This window comes from Myodes glareolus, chromosome 13, assembly GCF_982192425.1.
Source record: "Myodes glareolus chromosome 13, mMyoGla1.1, whole genome shotgun sequence".
NCBI lineage: Eukaryota > Metazoa > Chordata > Mammalia > Rodentia > Cricetidae > Myodes > Myodes glareolus.
The window spans coordinates 40221766-40245288 of NC_142038.1; the positions used below are offsets into that span (position 1 = coordinate 40221766).

The window sequence follows — 23523 nt, forward strand, 5'->3', positions numbered from 1 at the left end:
ATGTAAAGAAATTTGGGAAATGGTGCTTCTAGCTCATCTGTTTGTGGGTGTGTGTAGACATACCCAGACATTAAAAGACTCTTGTGAGCGTCGAGACATTACTGAGGAGGATGCTCTATTAAGGAGCAGTCCCTGTAATGATATTATGTCTCTTCTTGTACAATCAGAAGCCATTAGTCAATTATAAGTTCTATTTTTGGCTTTCAGAGTGCAGGGAAAGCATCAGAGCATCACTGAAGAGGTAGGGAAGGGAAGGCAGGGTAGCATAGGCAGCCAACACCCGAGGACCTGATCGCAAGAGAAATGACAAGGGAAGATGGGGTGGCATAGGCAGCCTGTCCCCGAGGACTGCACAGCAGAGAAACGCACTGCACTGTTCCTAATTGAGGCTGTTTTAATAAAGACAAACCTTTATAAGCAAGGAAACAATGGGGGTTTGTAGAATTTCAAAGCTTCAGTCAATTATGATTGGTAGCGTCCTTTGTGGCACAGGGTCCGGAGGGGGGTTGTTTCTCAGGTTGTTTGGATTTCGTCTGAGCCATGTTTGAAGTTGATGCCCGTTCCAGAGTGGGGAAAGAACACCTCCCCACAGGGTGGGAACTCTGCAGGCCAGGGAGAGGAAGGGTCAGGAGGTTAGCATTGTGGGTTTCTGTTCTCTATTAACTGTACTGAGAGAAAACAGGATAAATTAGTAGGACATAGTGACCGCTTTATTTTAGTTTATGTCCTCCCTGCGTGCTGACACAGACCACAAGAAGCACTAGCTAGGCACTGAGTTTCTGTTGTTTTCTCCTCTCAAATCATTCTGCACATATCCTTCTAAGCAGCTGGGGAAAGTGCCTTAGACCTAATGTGCTTCACTGTTACTGAAAAAAAGTATAGAAAATCAGGGAGACTGATGTAAATTGACCCACATCTGGCCACTCATAGTGACATTTTGAGTTTGTACTTTAGAGCAGCCCTTGTCCGGAAAGTCGTCAGGCACGGTCTTCATTTTGAGTTACAATACTTTTAAGAATTTGGTGTAATGAAAAAAAAAATTCATCCATTACATTGGACAAATGTTTGACTTTCCTTAAGCAAATATTCTTCCAGTACAAGAATTAGACCAAAGTGAGTGTCCCAAAGTCCAATCAGCGTGGAGCTGTCTGCTTGCTGGGCTTGGCGTGGGGACCACATCTGAACTGGAACTCCTAGAGCAACAGTAAGGATCGCAAAGCCTGCCTGGGTTCTCCCCAAGCTTCCACTTAACCTCTGCAACCCCGAAACCCAAGGTGAAATCTTAACTACTTCTAAACAGTTACTGTTGCAGACCTGTGCTATTTTGGTGCGATGCCGAGCTTTCAGACCCACGGGACACGAGAGAGGACCAGAGCATGTTCACGGGGTTCCCGTCCCTGCGTCAGCATCTCTGCACAGTGCCTGGATCCTAGTAGAAAACAGAGTCAGTGAGATGAAAATCAAATGAACATCAGGCAACAAGCCAAGGAGAAATGAATGAATTTTGGCTCCTTTTCAGAAGGCAGCATCACGTTGGGAGAGTTCCACGGAGGAGCAGGAGCCCTTAACTGCTGTCTGGCTTTGCCACTTTTCCTTAAGTTCCACATTTGGCAACTGACCCCACTTCTTTGGGTCTCAGTTTTCTTAACAGTAAGATGAAAGGAGTGTTTGTTTCCGCAGCTGGAGCAGATATTTGAGTTCGGCAATATTTTTTTTTTTAAGTTTAAAAGAGATGGGGGTGGCAAAAAGCTGGGTATGCCACAGGCACACTGGGTTGGGCCTTGCTGATCTCTGAGATCCAGATCTCTTGCCTCAGTGTTTTCAGGCCTGGGGAGATCATGGCTGCAGTGACGAAGACCAGATGAGCCTTTAGATTCTATCTGAAGCATCTTAGCAAAGTCCATTGAAGGCTCAGGTGTGTGTTTGGGGGAGGCAGAAGAAAGCAAGGACACAAGAGAGAAGCCACCACATGTCCTGTTTTCTCTGGAAGATCGTAGATACATACTTAGCCTTTATACAAATAAACAAAAAATTTCTAGAAGGACTTTGGAATTCACAGCTGCTTTTCTGTGCCTTTGTGCCCCGTGGTTGCAGACCGAAATGGACCATCTATTATCCACACTCGATATTTATTATCAGCCTCCGTTGAAGGCCATCATCGTTCTCCAACATGTGTAGAAGTTGGGTCTGTGGCATTTCCCTTTCCTCTAAACTGGGTGCTTTTATGTCTCTGTTAATGGCCAAGAAGAAGAGAAATGATGCTGCATTAAGAGGCCAATGCTTTATTGAGAGTCTCAAGCTATTTTTCTCCCCATCTCTTAATGCAAACGTCACTGAGCAGGTGATTCTAGCTCATGGTCCCCCAAAGCCTGCACACTGTGACCATTTCTACCACAATCAATGGGCCTGAGTTGTTTCTCCTTTCGTTCCGGAAGTGTTCTTTCACCCAACTCCACATCCTGTGGACAGCAGCATCCTTCTCATGCTGCCTCCAGTCTTCAAAGGAAGGGCTGTCCAGGTCAGTGAAGGACACCTGCTACTTAAGCACTCATTCATTCTTCACATTTTCTTCTAATGGGAGAAGAATCAGCACTTCTGATCTCTGACGGGTCTCCAGCATTCAGTGAGCCGGACTCTCTGCACAAACACCTGCTTCCCCACCCCTCTGGAGGTGAAGGTTCCTCTCCGGCTTGAGAGGGAGCCCATCTTGCCCTGAGCAAATGACAGTTCTTTCTGTGAAACACCTGACTTTAAAACATCACCCCCAAGGGAGGCAGGAAGGAGGAACCCCGAGTTGTTCCACTTACCACAGCGGTGTCCTGACATAATCAACTCCTCCTGGATCGGTGGTGGAGAAACCTCGGCATCTTCCCATCGCCGTGGGCCTGCCATCACAGGCCCATAAGCTGGAATGAGCCTGAGAGCTGACGTGTTTTGAGAGTGACTGTGTACTCAGTTTATGGATTTTTATGACTGAAGCCATTAGGGACTTTCAACTAATCTATCCCTGTAAGCAAAGATGCATCAACCGGTATTCAGTTATTATCGTAAGTGAAGTTTCTACTTAGGCCTTCCCTTTCCCTTACCCTGTTCCCGTTCCTTGATGGCCTAGGGAGGACATAAATGTGGCAGTCACACAGATCTGGGGGTGAGAGCCAGTACTCCCCTTGGATTATTGTGCTGTTACCTTTTCCCTAATGTGCTGTAAATGTTTGCTGGGCGCTACCTAGAAATGTAACTTAGCCTCCTGCCTGGGCCTCAGTTTCCTTATTTGGACATGATAAGTCCTGTCTATCAGAATCTCCCTAATTATGTGATTATTCCCAGGGTAAATACCAACTAAATTCTGATTATGATTAGGTGCTGACAGTAGCACTCTCTTTGGGCACATTAGGGGTGTTTATCAGACTTGTACTAGACCCTGATGTTGAGATGAGGCAGCTTGGCATACTGGTAGTTATTGGCCCCTGCCAACGAAATGTGTGCACAGCCTTCTATACTGCGTCCGCTGGCATCTACTAGAACAACAGTTCTCCGCCCTCCTGATGCTGCAACCCTTCAGTATAGTTCCTCAGTGTGTGGTGACCCCCAACCATAACATTATTCTTGTTGCTACTTCCTAACTGTAATCTTGCTACTGTTAGGAATCATAACGTGAGTATCTGTGTTTTCCGATGATCTTAGGTGACCCTCGTGAAAGCGTCTCTATACCCTGAATGGGTTGCAGCCCACAGATTGAGAACTGTCGCACTAGAGTAAGGCTAGAAGGTTTTTTTTTTCCCACCCCATCCTGTTCATCACACATGGTACCGCCCGTGGACATGCAGATTGTCTCCACAGCTCTCTGTCCTCACTGTGACGGACAGTCAGGAGGAGCTAGAGGAAGAGAGGAGTCCTCTTGAAACATGGACTTCTGAAGTCCTTGGAACTTTTTTCTACCTGGCTTGTCATGACCTCAGAGCCCGACTCTTGTCCCCGTCTTAGGACCTCTCCTCGCTTTGGGCTCTTGATTGCTCCTTTGACTCTTCTTTCTTGCCGCTGGGTGGTTGCCTTGCCTAGAAAAGCCAGTGCGGTGGCCTGGCTCAGTGTCACCGCCCCCCCATACTGTGCCTCCTCATTCGTCTCCTTTTTAACCCCTCTCCTCTGTCCTTCTCTTCTTCTGGGAATACAGTCTCAATCTTGAGGGCTTTTAGCAGCCATACAACTTCCTGTCCTTTCACTTTGCAGGTGACCAAACTGAGAGCTAGCCAACCTGACTGAGTTGCCTAGAGTCACACTGTTAGCATGTCCTTCCTTCTAATAATGTGAATTATTGATTATTCTTAGAACTTCCTATGATGTCAGTAGAAAATGTGTTTTTAAAGGGATTGCTGGAACCTCATGGCAATTAACTTTGTTCGTGAGGAAAAAGCCCCCACCACTACCACCATTATTTTCTACCTCTATTCAGAGCCAGAAAAAGCTCCATCACTACAACCATTATTTCCTCCCTCTATCCCAAGCCACTGCTAGGATTTCCAAGACATATTTTTCACATCTTTACCACTTACCGCTAAACCCTTCTTTGGATGTGATCATTCTGGAAGATTCCATTGTGTGTCCCAAAACAGACAAAAGTTCTATCTGTACGGTCAGGTCCAATAGTATTTACATATTTTCTACAGCTGGACGTGGAGATAGTGAGTGGGGCAACCACGTGGTCTTAAGTCAAACAGCATCCTCTCATCTATGTTTGTAGATGCTGGTCCCACAAGGCCAACTCGGTAAGGCTGGCTAACGTTAACCACGTTCAACCCTGTGATGCGCTTAAGCACCTGACGACGGGAAGATGGAGGGGCATATAAAACAGCTATTCTTTCCTGGCGGAAAGCCCAACTGTAAACCTGGAGATCCATCAGTGACATATCTGAGTTGCAATGCTGACTACACGTAAGCCTTAAAAGAAGCTGCGGGATTGCCCAACAGCTCTCTCTGCACTGCTCTTCCTGCCAGCGTCAGGGCTTGAGAATTTTCCCCATGTAATCTTAAAGTAGAAAGAATTAAGACAGAATAAAAAGTGGGGTTTTGTCTTGAGCTTGTAGGACATTTGTGCAGGGGTGGATGCGGTTGTGGAAGGGTAGAGGCTCATTAGTCATGTCAAGAAAAAAAATGTTGAAAAGCATATATTTATTGTATACTTCCCAACATTCAAAGGGACGGTGGCTCTGCCTTCTAAGTCTCCTTTATTCTTGCACCATGCTGGGAACTCTGCTGAAATTCTGCCCTTGGTAATGCTGCTGCTGCTGCTTCTTGCCTTACATTTCCTCACCCAAATGTAAGCGCCGCTGTGTGTTGTGTTTGTGGTTACTATTTGTTACTGATTGTGCCCCCTTCATGTTATACTGAACAGGGCTCCTGAGAAGCCAAGGGGGGACCCCGGAGTGTCTTTCCTTTGTGTTCAGATGCCCCGGATTAGGGAGCACTGGCAAAGAAGGGAATGAATGGACCTGTTGTTAACTGTCCTGTAAATACACGCTATGTCTCTTGGTAATGGATTGCTTTTGCGAACAAGAAATCATTCCAAGTTCACTTTTAATCTTTGCATCAGAGATAGAGATATGGAACAGTTTAGGCTCTTCTCTCAACTTCTTCCCCTCTTTGATTTTCTTTCGAGATAAAGCAAATTAATTAATGTGCACTTTTCAGTTGAAGAAATGATTAAGACCCAGCTGTGTCTGTGAAATTATAACCTACAATGCACCCGGGATTTGTTAATGCTTTTTTTGGCATGAAGAAAAGAGACATAGGTATCTAATATTAAGTGGTGTTCCACAAAGCGTAAGTTAGCAGTTTGTTTGCCAAATTAATTTTCAAAGACATTTAGGTTACTAGGTTTGACATTTCTAAACGCAAGTCTTACATGATTGATGGACTACTGTAGAATAGCTTTGTTCAGAGAAGATAATCTTTGGCAGGCTGCTTCAAAGAATGCTACTCTAAAAAGATGAAATGATACCCCATTTTACGTTAATTTCCCCGACACGTCAATGCTTATTTGAAATACCCCTGAGAGTGATCTGGTATTTGCTGTAGCACGCGACTGTGCTCGCTGTATCCAACAGCTCCCTGGGACTTTCATTTCTAAGCTGTAGAAGAACCTTTCCACACATAAAATCTGCTCCAGCGGAATACAGCCGAGCAAGACAGTATCATTGCTCAGCAAAGGTACAGAGATGTGATTCTCTTTACATGGTAGCAATGCTATTCCAAGATGTCATTTCAGCTTCTCTTCACAGAATTGGAAATGGTGTGCTTCTTTTTAAAAATAGATTTGTGTACCCCTTTCCCGACAATGAACAATTGCAGCTAGCAATCGATGACAGAGAAAATGAGAATTAGTCTTCTCCAGGGATGAGTCCCTAATATGGAGGGGTCAGCCCTAAAATTATGTAGTACAAGTGACACCAATCAGATTCAGCAGGTGGTGTTTGTCTATTTATGCATTTATATAAATGTGCACGCTAAGCAAAGAAAAGAGAGTTTGATAGAGAGTAAGGGGGGATATGGGAGGGATTGAGGGAGAAAAGGCAAGAAGGAAAGTAATATTATATTTTAATTAAAATTAAAAGATAGATTGTGTAATTTTTATTTAGCTCTACGGTCACTGTAAAATGGCCTAGACAAGAGTTGAAAAATCTCAACTAACTAAGGGGTTTCTCAGGCAATAAGAAAATTGGGTCAGTTGTGTATGGTATGTGCATATGTGTGTGGCATGCTAGAGACAGAGGTATGGTATCATCACACTGTCCTGAGGTCACAGTATGACATATATTCTGACTTTTATAATGAAGTTGGAATTCTAGATCTTCATTGGATATCAGTGTTCTTCACTACCAACAATGCCGTCACATTTCTGAGAGATTCGTGACTGACTAAAACAACAACAGCAAACAAGCCAGCAAACAAACCACACATGGAAGATGGCGGGTTTTGACCTCTGTAAAGGAAAAGGAAAAAAAAATTGCTTTCAGTTGTTTATACTCTTTGGAATCCGTAGTTTCATAATTGTGAGATTATAGCCACAGCGGCCTATAATGGCCTCGTCAAAGGAAGTGAGGCTTTTCACAAAAGCTTTGCAGAAGTGTGTGGTGCCGGGAAGACACTGGGGGCAGTGGGTACTGGGCACTGTCTTTGTGTCAAATACTGTAACCAGTGAACTCACTGTGGACAAGGCAGAACACAGAAGGCTCTTGTCTTGAATTATCTTCAAGACCATTGCATTTCATGGAATTGAATGAAGCTGACTTGCAAAAGAAAAAGAAAAAAAAAAACCCAACGAAAACTAAGAAGCGTCCTTTGCTCTTTGGCAGGGTGAAGTAGAGAAATAAGTCTCCCCGCTGAACTACTATGAGGCCAGAAGCCTTGCTGCTATGTCTCACACTGCTACACAGCACTGGGGCCGCTTTCCCAGAAGATTCTGAGCCAATCAGTATTTCGCATGGCAACTGTAAGTATCACGTGCTCGTTCGCTTGCTTGCATTGGCTTTTGAGGCTATTTTAGCTTGCAGCAGCCTAACAAACCCATAGTAAAACGGAATCCGGGAGGAGGCCCAGGAACTGTAAAGTGTGCCCCTGATAAAGGTAGGTCACACTGGCAGCAGTGGTGCACTCCCGTTAATCCCAGCACTTGGGAGGCAGAGGCAGGAAGATCTCTGAGTTCAAGGCCAGTCTGGTCTACAGAGCTAGTTCCAGGACAGCTAGGGCTGTTACACAGAGAAATCCTGTCTCCAAAAACCAAACCAAACCAAACCATCAAGTCTTTGAATTGTCCATTGAGTCTCCAGATAAAGTCTCCCCCTACACACGGAGCCATGCTCCTGCCTTCACACCAGATACAGGGGATAACACTGTTGTCATTTGAGGACCAAGAGTGTCATGTGTTTCCGTCTGTAACCTGTAATATTATAAAGCATGATAGAAAATAACAACGGGTGTTTTGAAATACTTAAGAGGAAAAAAAAGCTTCCAAGTTTGCTAGTCTCAGGGAAGGACTGGCTTAACTTCGTTTCGGTACCTGTTTTGGTCAGCGGTCGATGCTGACATAATTAAAACTTGGGTGACTCCCTCCAAGAGGAACGTCTTGACTTCTGTTTTAGAAAGAACATCCGATTTCCTATTTTATTGTCTGCCCTCCAAATGACCATTGTGTCCCAGTCAAGGTAAAGAACAGTTTCCCCAAGTATCATTTTCCGTGTATTATCCCAAAACAAACACTGAGCGAAACCTATCGAAAGATGTGCAGGCTATAAGTAGCTACCCCAGTGCTCAGCTTCCAGCTGGAATTTCTGAAAAAGGAGATAATTTTATGTGCAAAGATGAGGAGCCAAGACCAGAATATGTAACAGTGGAAGGACAAAAGGTCAAAGGTCAACACTATCCCTCCTTAATAGCCAAGCTCCCCACACTTCGGATTAGAAACCAAATAACCATGTATTTATCTTCATTCGAGATAAGATTTCTATTTTTGCTGTCCCACTACAATAGGGACCCCAGTCCTAATATGCTGTTGACAATCATTAATGGTCACACAATACCATGATAACAGATGTAGGACTTACCATAGTAACCCCCATGATGGCCAGGTACATGACATTAAAGAATCATGGAAGGAAAAACTTAAGGTAATTGTACCCCTGACTTGTTTGGGAGTGAAATACATTGATGTTCTCTAGTAACACTTATGTGAGAAAGCCCAGATACCACAAGGTTAAAGTGTAGTCTTCCAGGCACGAATCTGTGAATGGTTTCCCACTCAGAGTTACATCCCCATAACTCACCAGAAACCATGGCCTTTTGGATGTGACTCATCTTTCTTTCCTCTTCTTGGAGGGTTGCCAATGCTCTGGAGACTATAGGTTTAGAAACAGAGAGATGTTGAGATCCAGGTATTTCTAAAGGTCAGATATTATTACACATCACAGGCTCAGCCAAAGAGCACGGGAGGAAAGAAATGTGCTCACGGACCCTGCCAGGTCACCCGACTGGCTACGCTCACTTTGACCCTCTCCTGTCAAAGCCCACTTTTCTGTGAGATTAGCCAATGGCTGAGCTCCAGAGTACACTTCCCACAGTTCCTAGAATGCCAACCAACTTAGCAGGGCTGCCCTCAATGGTGGATTATTCCACCCGGGCGCCTGTGGAGACTGTATTTTTCTTCTGGCTCCTGGATGGAGGCTCTCGCCTCCAGACCGCATTGCCTTTGCGGTGATTGATGGGGAAGGCAGCTTTGAAATACTTTTGTCCGGAGACAAGATCTTTGGCAGCCTGCCCCCCACAGGCTTAGCACTCCACAGAAGATGAAAAGGAAACGGGGGTGGGGTGGGGGAGAAAGAGCACCTCCGTGCAAAGGGTTGACCAGCAAGTTTAACCCTCAGAAACGGTGACACTTAGAAATGCTAAGACTGGGTTTATTATCATCTGGAATTGGAGTGTAACCCGATCGTCCTAAAGGAACACTTTCACAGTGCTTCCTGAAATAACAGCCTTGCTGGAGATGGGAAACGGTGGCATGGTCTGAATTAAACATGGTTTCGTTCTGGGGCCCACCCCCTCCTCACACTACCCCGTGGATTCTTGGCTTGATCTGAGTTCCCCTCTCTTACCCCATCTCCTTTTCACAGATACAAAACAGTATCCGGTGTTTGTGGGCCACAAGCCAGGACGGAACACCACCCAGAGGCACAGGCTGGACATCCAGATGATCATGGTCATGAACAGAACCCTCTACGTTGCTGCTCGGTAAGAGACAATCCTCACGTGCACCTTTCCAGCAGGCCAAGGTTCCAGTCCCCGTTCACCAGCCATGTGTCTCTCTAAGAACCTCAGGTTCCTAACTACGCTATTTAAACTAAAAGCTGCATGTGTTTGTCAAGTAATCATTCTTTCAAGTGTTTCTCCTGTCTGTTTAACCTTTTGGGGATTTTTTTAATGTCTGCTTAGCCTTCTGTGGGTTTTTGGAGAAATAATCGCCTATTTTAGAGCTTGCAACTCAAATAATCCACTGTGTTGCTTGAACATATATGCAAATATTTACCCAAGTCCATAGCCGAGACCTCTACCACTTGGTAGCTGTTTGTCAAATCAATTTGGATGTATCAACATGTATTAAACAGTGCACAGAGGTGTGTGTCTATATTATGCCTATTTGTATATTTGCAGTGAATAGTTGCCATTATTTTGACAGACTGGTAGTGGTGACCAGAGAAAATACAATACTGTGTATGGTTCATAAGTGGTTTGTGTTTAACAGTAAGAATAGAAATAAGCATTACTTGTCCTTTGGAAAATAATATCTGGACATGCTGATATCCTAAGGCATGCGAATGCCACTCGGACAAGAGCCACATGGATTTGGGCTTTTGTTCAAATCCTGCCCATAGTTCAGCTGCACCACTGCTTCTCTGGCTTTATGTGCCCTCTGCCAGATGAGAAGTGTCTTTAGGAAGCACATAGTGGTTCCAACAGCGCATGGAACTATGAGGCAAAACAATTCATAGGAGATGCCCAAGGCCACCAATTCTCACCATTCCAACCAGGTTTGGGGTATGGAACTCATTCAAGGAGGACCATGCCGAATGTTCCTCTGGGCACTTACCTAACTCTAAATAGGTGAATTAGGTGAATTATTTCGCAATGGGAAGAAGACGGATGATGTTTGTCTATGGCTGTAAACCCAGGACCAGAGTGGCCAACATAACAACAGTACCAGGTTCCTTGGAGGCTTAGATATGGGTGGCAATCTCTGTAATGTAAAGTGAAAAGCCTTGAGGGTGAGGGAAATGTCCCAAGCCCAGCACACACTTGACCACAGGAAGCCACACTGAACACTTAAACAGCAACAAAACCAAGAGAAACCTTCGCAGACGCTATTCGTGCTGGTGTGTCCGTCTAAGTAAAAGACGGAGTGATAACTTCATAAATGCTAATTTGCTGGATCCCAGAAACAGGCTCATAAGAAAGAACAACTGCCTTCCCCACTCCCTGTGTAGAAGGATTCCAGGATGGGGATTAAGTGGTCCCAGTGACGGCTACAGTGCTTGAATGAGGTGGCAGTGCTCTGGTGGCCACAGAGCCACTCTCTCGGTGTCCTGTGCTGCCCACTGGGAAATGGAAGTGTTTGTCGTGAGTTAATAACTGATAACTGTTGCCTGCGAGCAGCCTTTGTGGACATTCATTTCAGAACGTTCCAGTGAGGGCTCAGCACCCTCCTCTTTGGAAGCATGGCAGCGCCTACTTCGGTATCCTTATTAATTTCTTCCATGTTGTAAAGCAAAGTTATGTTTATATGACAATGTAAAAAATGCTGATCCAAACAAACAGTCAAACATCAAACCTGTGAGGACAAGGTCGGCTTGGGTAGCTCCTGTAATGTTTTCTTCACAATGGAGTCACTGGGAACAGAAATGGTTGTAGCAGGCAGCCCTTGTAGCCAGTGACTTAGCATAGGTGTGGGCTGCAGGCCGAGGGCAGCTGTTGCATTAGAAGCCAGGTGTTGCGTCGCGCGGAAGAGGCATTCATTATTCCAGCTCATTAAAACCAAAGCAGTTTCATCTAAACTCTCTACCTCAAGGAAAGGGAAAAGAGGAAACAGAAAGGAAAAAGGAGTGTGCCCCTTCCCAAAGTCACGGAACAGACTTGCCATTCTTTGAAGGTCCAGTGGATAGCACCCTTACATTAATGTCTTGCTGACTCCGCACCCAGCCACTTCCCTTCTTACTTCTGTACGCGCTCTGAAAAATTCCGAAAGGAGTTTTGTTGTTGCTGTCTTTAGGGCCTCTCCTTTTAATATCACATTTCCCAACACTACCCTGAGACATCCAGGTTACTGGGTATTCGTTAGCACGATTTAGAGTTGAGTCCTTCCCTGAGGCTCAAGCCATGGCAATACAACTCAGTGGTATTCAATGGACTAAGAAAGAGGAAGTCCTAGGATTAAGTGAGTTTGCGTTCAAATCGCTACATTCAGAAGCAAGAATGTCGTCTGAGTACTGGGATGCGCACGGGCAACTGGAAATGCTCCCTTGCCCTGGATTATAGTTGACCATAAAGCACCATTTCTATCCACTGGGGCCATGTGGTCTTTGAGATATTGAAAAAGATTGCCTCTGTCCAGAAGGAGATTTCACTCATGGAATTGTTTTTAAAAGGTTTCCCAGTTCTCCCAGACAATTGGTGTCAGCGATCAAAAGCCAAGTCCCATCCAGAACCCTGGGGACTGATGGGGTTTGGTGGCAAGAACGCCTTCCAATTCTTTCTTATTATTATCCACTTTGTAAATTCTTCTTTCTTTTTAATCTCTAAACTGCTAATTAACATAAACAGACCATGCCAAAAGGGGGCAATCTGAGAGCTTTCTGAGGAGCTGCCAATGCATATTAATCAGTGGTTAATTTACAATTCATACATTCAGCTTCTACTTAAGTTTGGAAGGGAAAGGGGGCAAGGAAAGGCCTCTTCTACTCATCTCAAACCCAATACCAATGTCACAGGCAATTCCAGGCTAATAATGTGCCTGGCCGCAGCGCCATCATAAAGTCAAGCAAGTAATAAACGAATGCAATAAACGGCCTCAAAATTAAAGGGCAGAGTGATGCTGGCACCCTACTGAAGCTGGAGAAGCTGCCCAGTCCAGCTGTTGGTAAAGCGGGCTCCTCACTCCCCCCTTCACTACCCCGACACAAACACACGCCTTTCTCACACACAAGTTTATGCATGGCTCAGAAGCAGGCACAGGAATCTGTAAGCCAACACCCCTGCTTTCTCTGTTGATTTCCATGTGAGGAACCGTTTTGATTTCTCTCTGTTGTGTTTTCTCCGAAAGCAAAGTAAACAGACTTGTCAAAAATGGAGTTATATATGTATAGGTGCATATTTGAATATATACATATACACACGTATCATATATGAGTCTTACAAATAATTGCTTTCTTTTCCTCTCCCCTAGCCAGCCCCTGTTTCTTTCTAACTAATGAGGAGGTTTGAAAGTCTGCACAGGAGCCCTGAGGTCCTGGCTTAAAGCTGTGGATAATTTTCCAGCCCCAGGACTTCCTGCGTTTTAGAAAAAGTCAATGTTATTTCAAGGGAAAATGAGCTGTTTGGATTTACCCCCACCAGCCCCCCACCTCCTCCATTGAGTGTGTTTCTTTTCTTCTCTTTCTTCGGAATTCCAGACAAAAAGACCCTTGTACTCTGCTCACACAGAGGGAGGTTTAAATAGAGCCCCACACCTGAGCTGCTGACTCTGTGGCTCCCCTTCCAAGGGTAGACTGGCAGAAAAAACTGTAAAGACAACCAAACCCAGAACAAAACAACTGAGCAGAAGCCCAAAGTGTCAACCTCAGTTTGAGTACATTTGTACTTTAATTTAATGTGGTCTGGTGAAAGGAAGGACAGTTCTGGAAATAAATTTACCTTCCTTCCATCTTGTCTTTCAAATTATCAAATGTAGTATGCTGAATACCAAGCACTTTGTGCTTGGGTTTGAAGATACTGGGAGCCAATGTGAGCCCATCTACGCTCCAGCCTCTGGACCAGGTTAATCTGCAGACCTTCCCCGCCGAGCTCTGTGTATATGGCTATGTAGTTCTGAGATTAGGAGAATAGCTGCCGAAAGCTTTTGTGTATCAACTCGATGCCTTATGATCCTTAAATCATAAGGATGAAATGTGGTTCAAGATAATCTCTTACACTAAATTCTTTCTTTTTTTTCTAGCATGTGGATATCTTGCTTTTTGTGACAGGGTATATCTGTGTAGCTCTGGCTGTCTTTGAATTCACTCTGTAGACCAGGCTGGCTCTGAACTCAGAGATCTGCCTGCCTCTGCCTCCTGAGTGCTGGGATTAAAGGCGTGCACCACCACAACCTGGTTGATAGCTTATTTTTTTTGTTTGATTTTGTTTTAACTAATCCGGTCATGGGCTTACCTGCTCCAAACATAATAAACTTACTCCATAGAAAATGTATTGGTTTAACTCTTGTGTTTGACTTTATATTAACTTTTCTTTTACAGGGACCATATTTATACTGTTGATATAGACACATCCCACACAGAAGAAATTTATTGTAGCAAAGTAAGTTGTTTTTAAACTCATCTTTCTAAAACGGGGGTCCTTAGGGAATCTGTACCTTAAATGCAGTGATTGGGTTGGTAGGGCCGATGTCAGCACACCTTTCATAAAGCCTGATTTAGGGTTTATTCCACATTCCAAAACACGTAGTTCATCAGTGTGTGGGTAGACATTTTGGGATTTTGTGTAATTTGTAAAAGCCTTTAATAAAATATTGCCACATCTATCCAACAAAATATCAATTTTCGTAAGTAAAATTCTGTCCCTCAAATGTATTAAAATACTGTCCCAGTGTTAGTGCATCTACGTCATGCAGCTTGGACGTTACTTGGTTGGTGAGGTTCTGGACTTTAATCATCATCCAGATGTACATAAAGCCAAACGCAAGCTTTTCTCATGGCTCCACATGGGGGTATTCTAGTTAATAAAACTCTGCAGTACAAGTCGGAGACTCAGCCCATGAATTTATACGAAGGAGCACAACCTGAATAAAATTGCTGTCTGCCCGGAGTGAATGTCCACTTTATGTTTAAGAAAATTATTTCCATATTTTCAGGGAAAGGTCATTTTTGCAAACACTGATTGATGAACTGAACAAAAATGTCAGTGACACATAGTTTACCCAAATGAGCACAACTTGAAAGTTTCCTTTGGATATTTTATATAAAATCCCCACGCTTCTCCTTTCCCCTCATCTCCTAACGCAGTCTGTCCTGTCGTTTAATGAGCAGATAAGAACTCAAAATTAAGCAAAAAAAAAGTTTTCGTCTCTAATATTTGTTGTCTGGTGAATTAATCGTGTGAAAAGGGTGTAGAAAGCTTTCAATAAATATATGTTCAGTCTCTAGTCGCCCCAAGGGAACTTTTACTTCTAAAATCAAATGCAACAACCCCTGGGCTCTAATTGATTTCTTTCTTGATCCCTGCAGAAGCTGACATGGAAATCTAGACAGGCTGATGTAGACACGTGCAGGATGAAGGGGAAACATAAGGTAGGCAATTTTGATTTCTCCTGCGGCTGCCACTTCGGGTTACGTCTTTGACGGTTATCTCCAGCCGTAGACTGTGATTTGAATGCATCTTGGTATTCCCTTTTCCCCCGTAATTGCTTTTTCCATCAACTTATTGAAAGCTTTAATTTGCAAAAATAGTTTGCTCTTAATGTGATGAAATATTACAACAGCTGCCAGGGCTGCGTCGAGGGCTCCTCCTCGGGCACAGTCGGGATTACTGGCTCAGTGCTGGTCTCCTGAGCCTTCTGACTGATCTGCCCCAGGAACCCACCCTGCAGGCCAGGGCATACCTCTGGCCTGTGGAAGCACTCCTGTGCAACAAAGGCTTCTGAGCCTTTGGTCAAGGACAACATAGATGTGTCTTTAAGGAACTCTGGAATATTTGGCATTAAAATTAATACGATGAGGGGTATTTAAATCCCCCTTTCTTCTGTGAAATGGAAGAAGCATACGTTACCACTCTCTACCACGTTTGTATTTACTGTTGAAACACTCATGGATGTCCTCCCTTGGTTGACATCAGTAACAACTTGACCATGTGACTGGGGGGGTCTCGCTCTGTAACCTTACACACACTCCTCCCCACATGCGATCCTTCTGTTGTCGGATCACGGTCTGCGGGAATGAACGGGCTTTTGTGCTGCATGGATTCTGTTCAGACCGGTTTGAATCTTGTTTCAGGATGAATGTCACAATTTCATTAAAGTTCTCCTCAAGAAGAATGACGATACCCTGTTCGTCTGTGGAACCAATGCCTTCAACCCTTCCTGCAGAAACTACAAGGTAAATGTCATCTGTCTGTCTTATGGTGAGCACACTGCCAGGAGGTATTTCGTAATGTCACTGTACCTGCAGCCACCAAAGAGGTAACTCAACACCTCTTTGGGTTCCCTTCGCTTACCAAGCTTAGTGAATTGCTACAAGAGGGTGTTTTTGATCAGCCTCCTAAACTTTCTGTTTGTTCAGCATTGACTGACAAACCTTTAAAGAGCCTCTCAGGTAAAGGTGATTTTTAGAAGTCTCTATTCTTTATTGTTCGGGAGACTGCATACTTACCATATATAATGGCATGTGGATTTCCTCTCTTCTGCTCTTTGTTCCTCCCACTCCTATATCACCTCTGCGAGGACCAAAACTCATCTAATTGGTAAGGAATTCCTATTGTAAAAGATATTGCCAAAGCATGCTGCTTAAAACCATAGACTCCTGCATTGTAAGATTTTTCAAGAGAGGAATGTAATTCCATTTTGTACCAGCTCACTTGGCCATGGCCTTACTTGATTTGGCCTATATACAAGAAGAGGAAAAGGAAAGAAAAAGAAAGAAAGAAAGAAAGAAAGAAAGAAAGAAAGAAAGAAAGAAAGAAAGAAAGGATTGGCCTCAAAGAATCAGGAAATCAAGCTGGGCGGGGGTGGTTTACAGTTGAGGAACCTGGGAGCCCCTGAGTTGCTGGAGCAAACTCTTGCATTTTGGCTCTGCCTCTGTTAGCTTTTCTTTGGGCCACATTTTTTCCTCAGGAAACATATGTTGATGTTTTCTATAGTGGCCAAGCGCTGAGACTGTAAAGGCAGAGAAGTGTTGGTCTCTAGGAAGACCAAGCCCCAGGAGAAATGCTATGTGTCCATGGAGTTGGCGCTTCCGTCAAATGGCGTGATTCGTTGAGGAAGCACAGCACAAATGTCTTTGCATCACCTGAGATAAAGGGGGTGGAAGTGTAAGAAGGAGACCCTTCTAAAAAGTCCCCACCTTCTGGTCTCCTAGCTGGAGCGTTAACACCACACAGAGACTCTGCCAAGGGCACAAAACACATTTCTGATGGCTCAGAATCTGAATAGTGCCTCCCAAGCCCACACCTGGTGGGATAAATCATGAACAACGTAGTCTCTGCTCTTGTCTTAAGGGTGGTAGGAAATCAGCCAGTTGAATGCTAAGGGCATTCTGGGTACTGAGAGCAATGCAAGCAGAGACTCGGCATAAGAAACAGCCTACTGAGCTTGGGCAACTTCATCTAGCTCTGAAATGTTGGACCCTGGAGTGACAAGGGACAATGCAAGAAACTGAAAAGATATGTTGTCCCAGGAAAGAAGGAAAGAGGATAGATTCAAGAAAAACAAAAACAAAAACCAAGAAACAAAGTAACCCTAGGTGGCTTAGTAATTGATGAGATGCACAACAAAGAGAGAAAGAGAGGCAGGTGTCAACAAGGCCTCCTAGACTGTCTCTTGAGGAGCAGGTGATGGGGCTGCCTCCTGTCTGGATGGAACAGAGGATTCACAGGGCACTGGGAGATGGGAATTCTACAGTACAGTTTCTGGGTGGTACCATGCAGGTGTTTCAGAACTTCTAGTACCATGACCAAAAGCAACTTGGGAGGAAAGGTTTTTAGGCTTACAACTCCAGGTAATAGTCCATCAACGAGGGAAGGTAAACCAGGAACTTAAGGCAGGAACCTCGTGGTGGGACCTGAAGCAGAGGCCCTGGTCTCTGCTTATTGACAGAGGAAAGCTGCTTATTGACTTGCTCCCTGTGGCTTGCTCAGCCTGATTTCATTTTCATTTCAGGACCACCTGCCCAGGGGTGGTACCACCTGCAATGAGCTCCCTCCCGTCCCATATTAATTATTAATCAAGGAAATGCCTCCATAGTCTTTCCTACAAGTTAATCTTACAGAGGCATTTTTCTCAGTTGAGGTTCCCTCTTCTCAGATGGCCCCAGTTTCTGTCAAGTTGACAAAAAACCCAACCAGGACAGCAGGAAACACCCGTATGGCACAAGTAGACACATCCAGCAAGACAAGGGATGGAAGATTTCTTTCAGGAGCTGTGTGGGGAGAAATAGATTGGGTTTTGTCCTCGCAAAGCGATACCTCAGTGGCATGGAGGATGTGAGAAGGAATGGTAGGCTGGCGTCAACCCTCAGGCTCACCCGGAAAAGACCTCCCAACTCAGGCCTCTTCTTGGCAAGAAAGATTGAAAAGAAGGTCTTAGTTCCGTCTTCCACCTTGTGCTTAGGAACTGGTTTCAGCAGGGTAAACAAGATTAGGGTGAAACAAGAGAGGTACTGCCAAAAATACAACCACTAAGATAAATGAAAAAGAAGAATCGTATAGGAAAGTCTATTTTGAAAGGAAGGAGCCGGGTTTAAAGTAGATATGACCTATCTGTTTTTAATGACTATAGCCCATCTCGCTCATATTTACTCTAGAAAGAGCATTCAGCTGCTATTCCAACTTCAACTCTACCACTTCATATTCCATCCCCATGTGTCATTGTTACTAAGATTACGGCTTCTAACACATTCAAAGGAATTCCCTTGCTAGGAAGCTGTCTTTTGTGAGAAGTGACAGGTTTTCCTGGCACCATAACACACAGGCCAGGAGAGTTCTAGCTCATTCCACCTGTGCACCTTCCTTTTCCCACAGTCCCTCACCTGTAGCAATGCTGCCCGCCTCTCACTTGCAGCCACACCCGTGGAGACATGTCCAGCAGTCTGGTGCTCTCCAAAGCTACACCCAAGGATGGTGTTCACTCTCATCCTGCCGCAGTGCCCAGCACTGCATTGTTCTGTTAGACTCGGGGCACGGTGTGACATGCTGTGCTACAGCAATGGCTCTCAATCTGTGGGTTGCGACCCCTTTGGGGTCAAATAACCCTTTCACTGGGGTGACCTGAGACCCTCAGAAATACAGATATTGATATTTCAGTTCAGAACAGTAGTAAAATTACAGTTATGAGGTAGCAAAGAGAATAATTTCATAGTTGAGGGGGAGTCACCACAGCATGAAAAACGGTATTTAAGAATCACAGCATTGGGAAAGTTGAGAACCACTGTGTTAGAGGAAGGCAACAGCCGCTCTCTTCCGTGCTTTTTATGAACATATCAGGACCTGAGACTCAAAGCAAACCTCAAACATTGCGCTTAAAACCCGCTCAGACTGTCCGGTCCTGTGGATCCCAGGAGGCGTGGAGTTTTCATGGCTGAGGGAGGGCTCGTGCCAAGCCGAGCTGGCGGCAGGCAGCCGAGCCGGGGGATGGGGGTATGGGGGTGGTTCTAAAACCAAACATTGGGCGCCAACTGACTGCCTTTCCACTATGAAGCTTCAGTTGCTTCCTAGCAGAGAAGCAAGTGGCGGTGTTATTAGAGTAACTCGGCAGCCACTCAGTCTTTACCTCCTCACCACATCCTAAGTTATCCATTTTTTGTTGTTGTCTTAAAATAAAGTTGAATGTGCTAGAGAGATTTTAGACCCCAGCAAAATTAGGTGGGGAAGAACTTGAGGGCTCTGCACTTTTTCCAAAGCTCTACTCCTTTCTCCTTTGGAGCTGTAGACCACCTGAACTTTCCGTAAAAGTTAGGCGGGTTCTTTATATCACTACTTGTCTTCTATGGGGATTTGATTTCCCGGGAGCTGTGGTTTCATTTAGAGATTTCTGTGACTGCAAGGATTTGTTCTTTCTTCATGGAAGGAGGTATTTCACTATGGTATTTATTTATTTGTTTAGCCTCTAGGCCTTACCAAAGACACAAATCGGCATAGTACTCTTAAGTTTCCCGCTTTGACTCCGCTGTAGCTACAGCTACTCGTTTAGGAGAAGGTCCCGTATCCCTCGTATGTCTTGATGTTAGGGTCAGAGCGGGCCCTGCTTAGAATAAGTCGTTTCCATTGTGTGATGTGTTCATTGCTGAGTATCTGCCAGACTCACAGACCACACAGCCTATGCAGTTCAGCAGAAAGCTCTTGTTGGGATGAAGTATCTGAAAAAGAGCCTTGTGAGGAATGTTCTGGCAAGGGAGAATACATTGCTTTAAAGGATGCCTCTGACTTGACTTTCTTACCCCCAAAATGGTTACATTTTTAAACACTGCTGTTTTGTGGGATTTGCACAAACACAGGATAACTTAATACAGGGGCCACCTCAAAGAAGAAAGTTCCGTCATGTCCAGTGGAGACATTAGAGCAGAAGATACAAATGACAGGATAGCACAATGCCTGTCACATCCTCAGCTTCTACACCTGAACAGTGACTTCAAGTGCCTTGATTTGGGCAGCTTGGTGCACTGCAGGTGACCTTTTCTGTTTTAGGTTTATCTTCTCTTTGTCCTCTGATCGGCGGTCAAACTATATTTAAGCTAAGAGGAGGCTAGAAATGGCTGTAACAAGAGCAATGTTAACGAGATCAATTTTTGAACTTGGGGTTGAGCTCTTACCTACTAAGAAATGAGGGAGTAGACAGCAGGCACCAGATTAACATTGGCGAAGACGCGCTAACCTCTGAGTCATGTGACAGGTGTAATCTGTGCCTTCCTCACAGCCAAGTGTGGTCAGGGAGATGTGTCTATTCTACGGAGGGGTTGAGAAGATCTGAGTCTTTACCGCGGCTACCTTTGCCCTCTCTGAGGGTCCTGCCATCCTTCGTAATATACCAAGGGGAAGCAGAAAGGACCAAGGTGGCTGATCCTCACATGTCCTTGGCCAGAACACCGTCACACAGCTGCATCAGAGTGCAGGGAGGCGGGGCAATGTGCCATAGTGTGCTCCGGAGGAAAGAGCAATGGCATTTGGCAGACAACTGGGGAGCCTTTGCCAATCCACAAATGCCTGTGGGCCTGGTGTGTGTGTGTTACCTGTAAGAGTTGAGTAAGAGCCACATGAGTAACAAAGTCATGCATTGACTTCTACTGTTCAAAAGAAAGAATAAATCCAGGATTTTGTATAAGAACTTAAAATCAGTGTTCAGTTTCTTCTCTTTCTCCTCATTTTCCCTTTGCTTCTGTCTCTACCTTAATCTCTCCATACTAATAGAGCCAAATATAACTCACAAGCACCTCGGGTATAACCTCCTATTCTTTAGTGTAAAGAAGCCAGTGCCAGGCTGGTGGCAGCCCCTCCTCTCACTGCCTTTGACCTTCATAAGCCCTTCACCTTTGGGGCCTCTGCTTCTCTGCAGTTCATTCTGAAGCTGGACTGACGTAGGTGCTGAGACCATCTGAGTTTTGCTAGCTAGCATGTTTTTCATCTTGGCTGATGCCACACTGTTCCGCCAACCAACTGGAGAAAAAATTCCAGTGTCTCCTACTGGGATTTAATCCACAAAGGAAGGACTCATCAGGCAAAACAAATCCAGAAATGCAGCTCATTCTCTCTAGAGTTCACGACTCATGAGATAATTGGGGCAGGTAGATTTTCCCAGTAATTACCTTAGAAATGCCTTAGTCTAAAATGCTTATTTATTGACCGTTCCACTAGGGTATGGAAATCTGTCTATTGTAATGGGTTAAGAGCCAATCAGACATAGTCAAATTTCACACTACCTTAATTACAGAGTCTTAATCAAGTAGATGTCTCTCAGAGCCTCCTTTTCCTTATCTGAAACCAATAGATTTACTTCAGTGGGCATTTACAAGGATACATTTGCAAGGTGCCTATGAATTATTTTTAAATATCGGCTTCTGTTACTGTTGTCGGTAACTGGTGGTAATTCAGCCCCGTTATTTTATTTAGATCGATACTTTGGAAACTTTTGGGGATGAATTTAGCGGAATGGCCAGATGCCCTTATGATGCCAAACATGCCAACATCGCCCTGTTCGCAGGTAGGTGACCTGATTTCTCCTCATTCAGTTTGGTTTTGCATCTTTCAGCCTGTGGCAGAGAATCTGTTTGGAAGGATCTGTGGAGTCACAGTTGTACGGATTCCCTGGTGAATACTGTGATTAAGAATGCCTCCTCCATTTGTAGTTAGGATGGAAACTGGAGTTTTGGTTCTCACAAGAGGTCTCTGCCCCACTCCCACGGGCTTTTGTGCCTTCAGGAAAGGATGATGGCACAAGACTACACGGGTCAGTGGGAAGTTGGGGCTCAGATACTAGAGAACCTTATGTGGAACCACCAATGAGGATCTAACGCCGGAGGCCAGGTTGACAGTATTTATGGCATGTCTCTCATGGCCATTTCCCTACTCTTCATTTCCTTTTTTGTGGGATGGCTGTTCTCCCAGTCTCAAGGGCTGCAGGTCTTCTTGTCTACATATAGAACAAAAAGAGAGAAGTAAAAGGAAGTTTCTGGAAGCTTCTTCACAGCGCTTTCTCAAATGCCATTGATCTGATTCGACTATGTGCGTACCTCTCACCAAACGGCCATAGTGCTGAGTTACTGATCGCCTATGGGGGCCCCTGTTCCTCCTGAACAGGCTGTAGAGAAGTAGCTAGTGGGCCATCGTTTTCCAGCTTCGTGGGATTTTTGTATATGCGCATGTTTTCGTTGGGAAGTTTGTTAAGGAATTCGTTGTCAGCTGTATGTGTGGAAGAGAGAAGTGTTGGGTATAAAAGGGATTCGTTGTTCTGAGATGGAGTCATGCCCTCAGCTGTCCTTGCCATCATGACAGTAAAACCTGGGAGAGCCTAACTGGCGTGGGAACTCTTGGGCTTTGACTATGAAGCAGTTAGTTCCCAGCTCCTTCTCATGTGGGCTTGGTCCACAGGGGTCAGAGTGCAGAAACAGGAAGGTTCCAGCATAGCACAGGGAGAAGCTGCCCCGTACTGTCAGCAACAAGGCCAGGGGAAGACTCAGTGTTAAATGGAATCTAAAAAGAGGACTTCTGAACTAGAAAGGGGACTGACTATTTATGACGGCTGCCTAGCTTCCAACAGCTACAAGGAAAAAGGCATGTCTCCTTATCCAAGCAGGAGGGATATTGGATCGTTTCTCATTGGAACGTTTGACATCTTATAAAACTAAGTATTTGCTAATAGATGAGCCTTGTTAGAAGTAAATGCCATTTTTGTCAACAGAGGCAGAATATGGGCAAGCAGGAGATGGCTCAGAGGTTAAGAGCACTTGTTGTTTTTCGGAGGACCTAGGTTGGCTTCCCAACACCCCTGTGGTGTCTACAAACATCTTTAACTCCAGTTCCCTGAGATCCTATGCATTCTTTTCTTTGACATCCCTGGTCACCAGGCACACACATGGTGCACATACCTACATGCTAACAAAATACTCATGCACATAAAATAAATGCGTCTAAAAAAATTTTTTTCTTAAAAAGATGTTTATTCAAGGTTTTTTCCTTAACTATCAGCCACAGGTTTTACATATGGAAAAACTTACAAAGTGCACTATGTCATATGTAAGTTTCTTTGAATATAATTAATGGAACCATAAAATTCATTAAAAATAGATCGAAGACACTTAAGGAGGTAGCTCTACAGGGAAAGTGCTTGCCGTACTAGCATGAAGACCTGAGTTTGAATCCCCAGAACTCAAAATAAAACTGGGCCCAACAGTGTGAGCCTGTACTCTTATGACTAAGGAAAAGAGGGACTGGGACTCTCAGGACAGAAGTAGGTATCTGGTCAGCCTCCAGAGCCTATGAATCTCCCTCTTCCCCTTAATCAAACTCGGCTTG

At 44.6% G+C, this 23523-nt stretch overlaps 1 protein-coding gene across 5 annotated transcripts in view; it reads left to right on the forward strand.

Annotated features, from left to right (window-relative positions):
* Positions 1-23523, forward strand: part of Sema6a (semaphorin 6A) — a 123592-nt gene that overhangs the window by 56052 nt on the left and 44017 nt on the right. For 4 of the 5 annotated variants that reach the window (XM_048419321.3, XM_087896070.1, XM_087896067.1 and 1 more), the window contains exons 2-7: positions 7350-7486; positions 9660-9777; positions 14049-14109; positions 15036-15098; positions 15801-15902; positions 21622-21712. In XM_048419321.3, the coding sequence (XP_048275278.3) occupies positions 7387-7486; positions 9660-9777; positions 14049-14109; positions 15036-15098; positions 15801-15902; positions 21622-21712 (535 nt within the window). In that variant the 5' untranslated portion in view covers positions 7350-7386. Of the gene's footprint in view, positions 1-4738; positions 4930-7349; positions 7487-9659; positions 9778-14048; positions 14110-15035; positions 15099-15800; positions 15903-21621; positions 21713-23523 lie in introns of all 5 variants that reach the window. The other variant, XM_087896068.1, reaches the window with a different exon arrangement.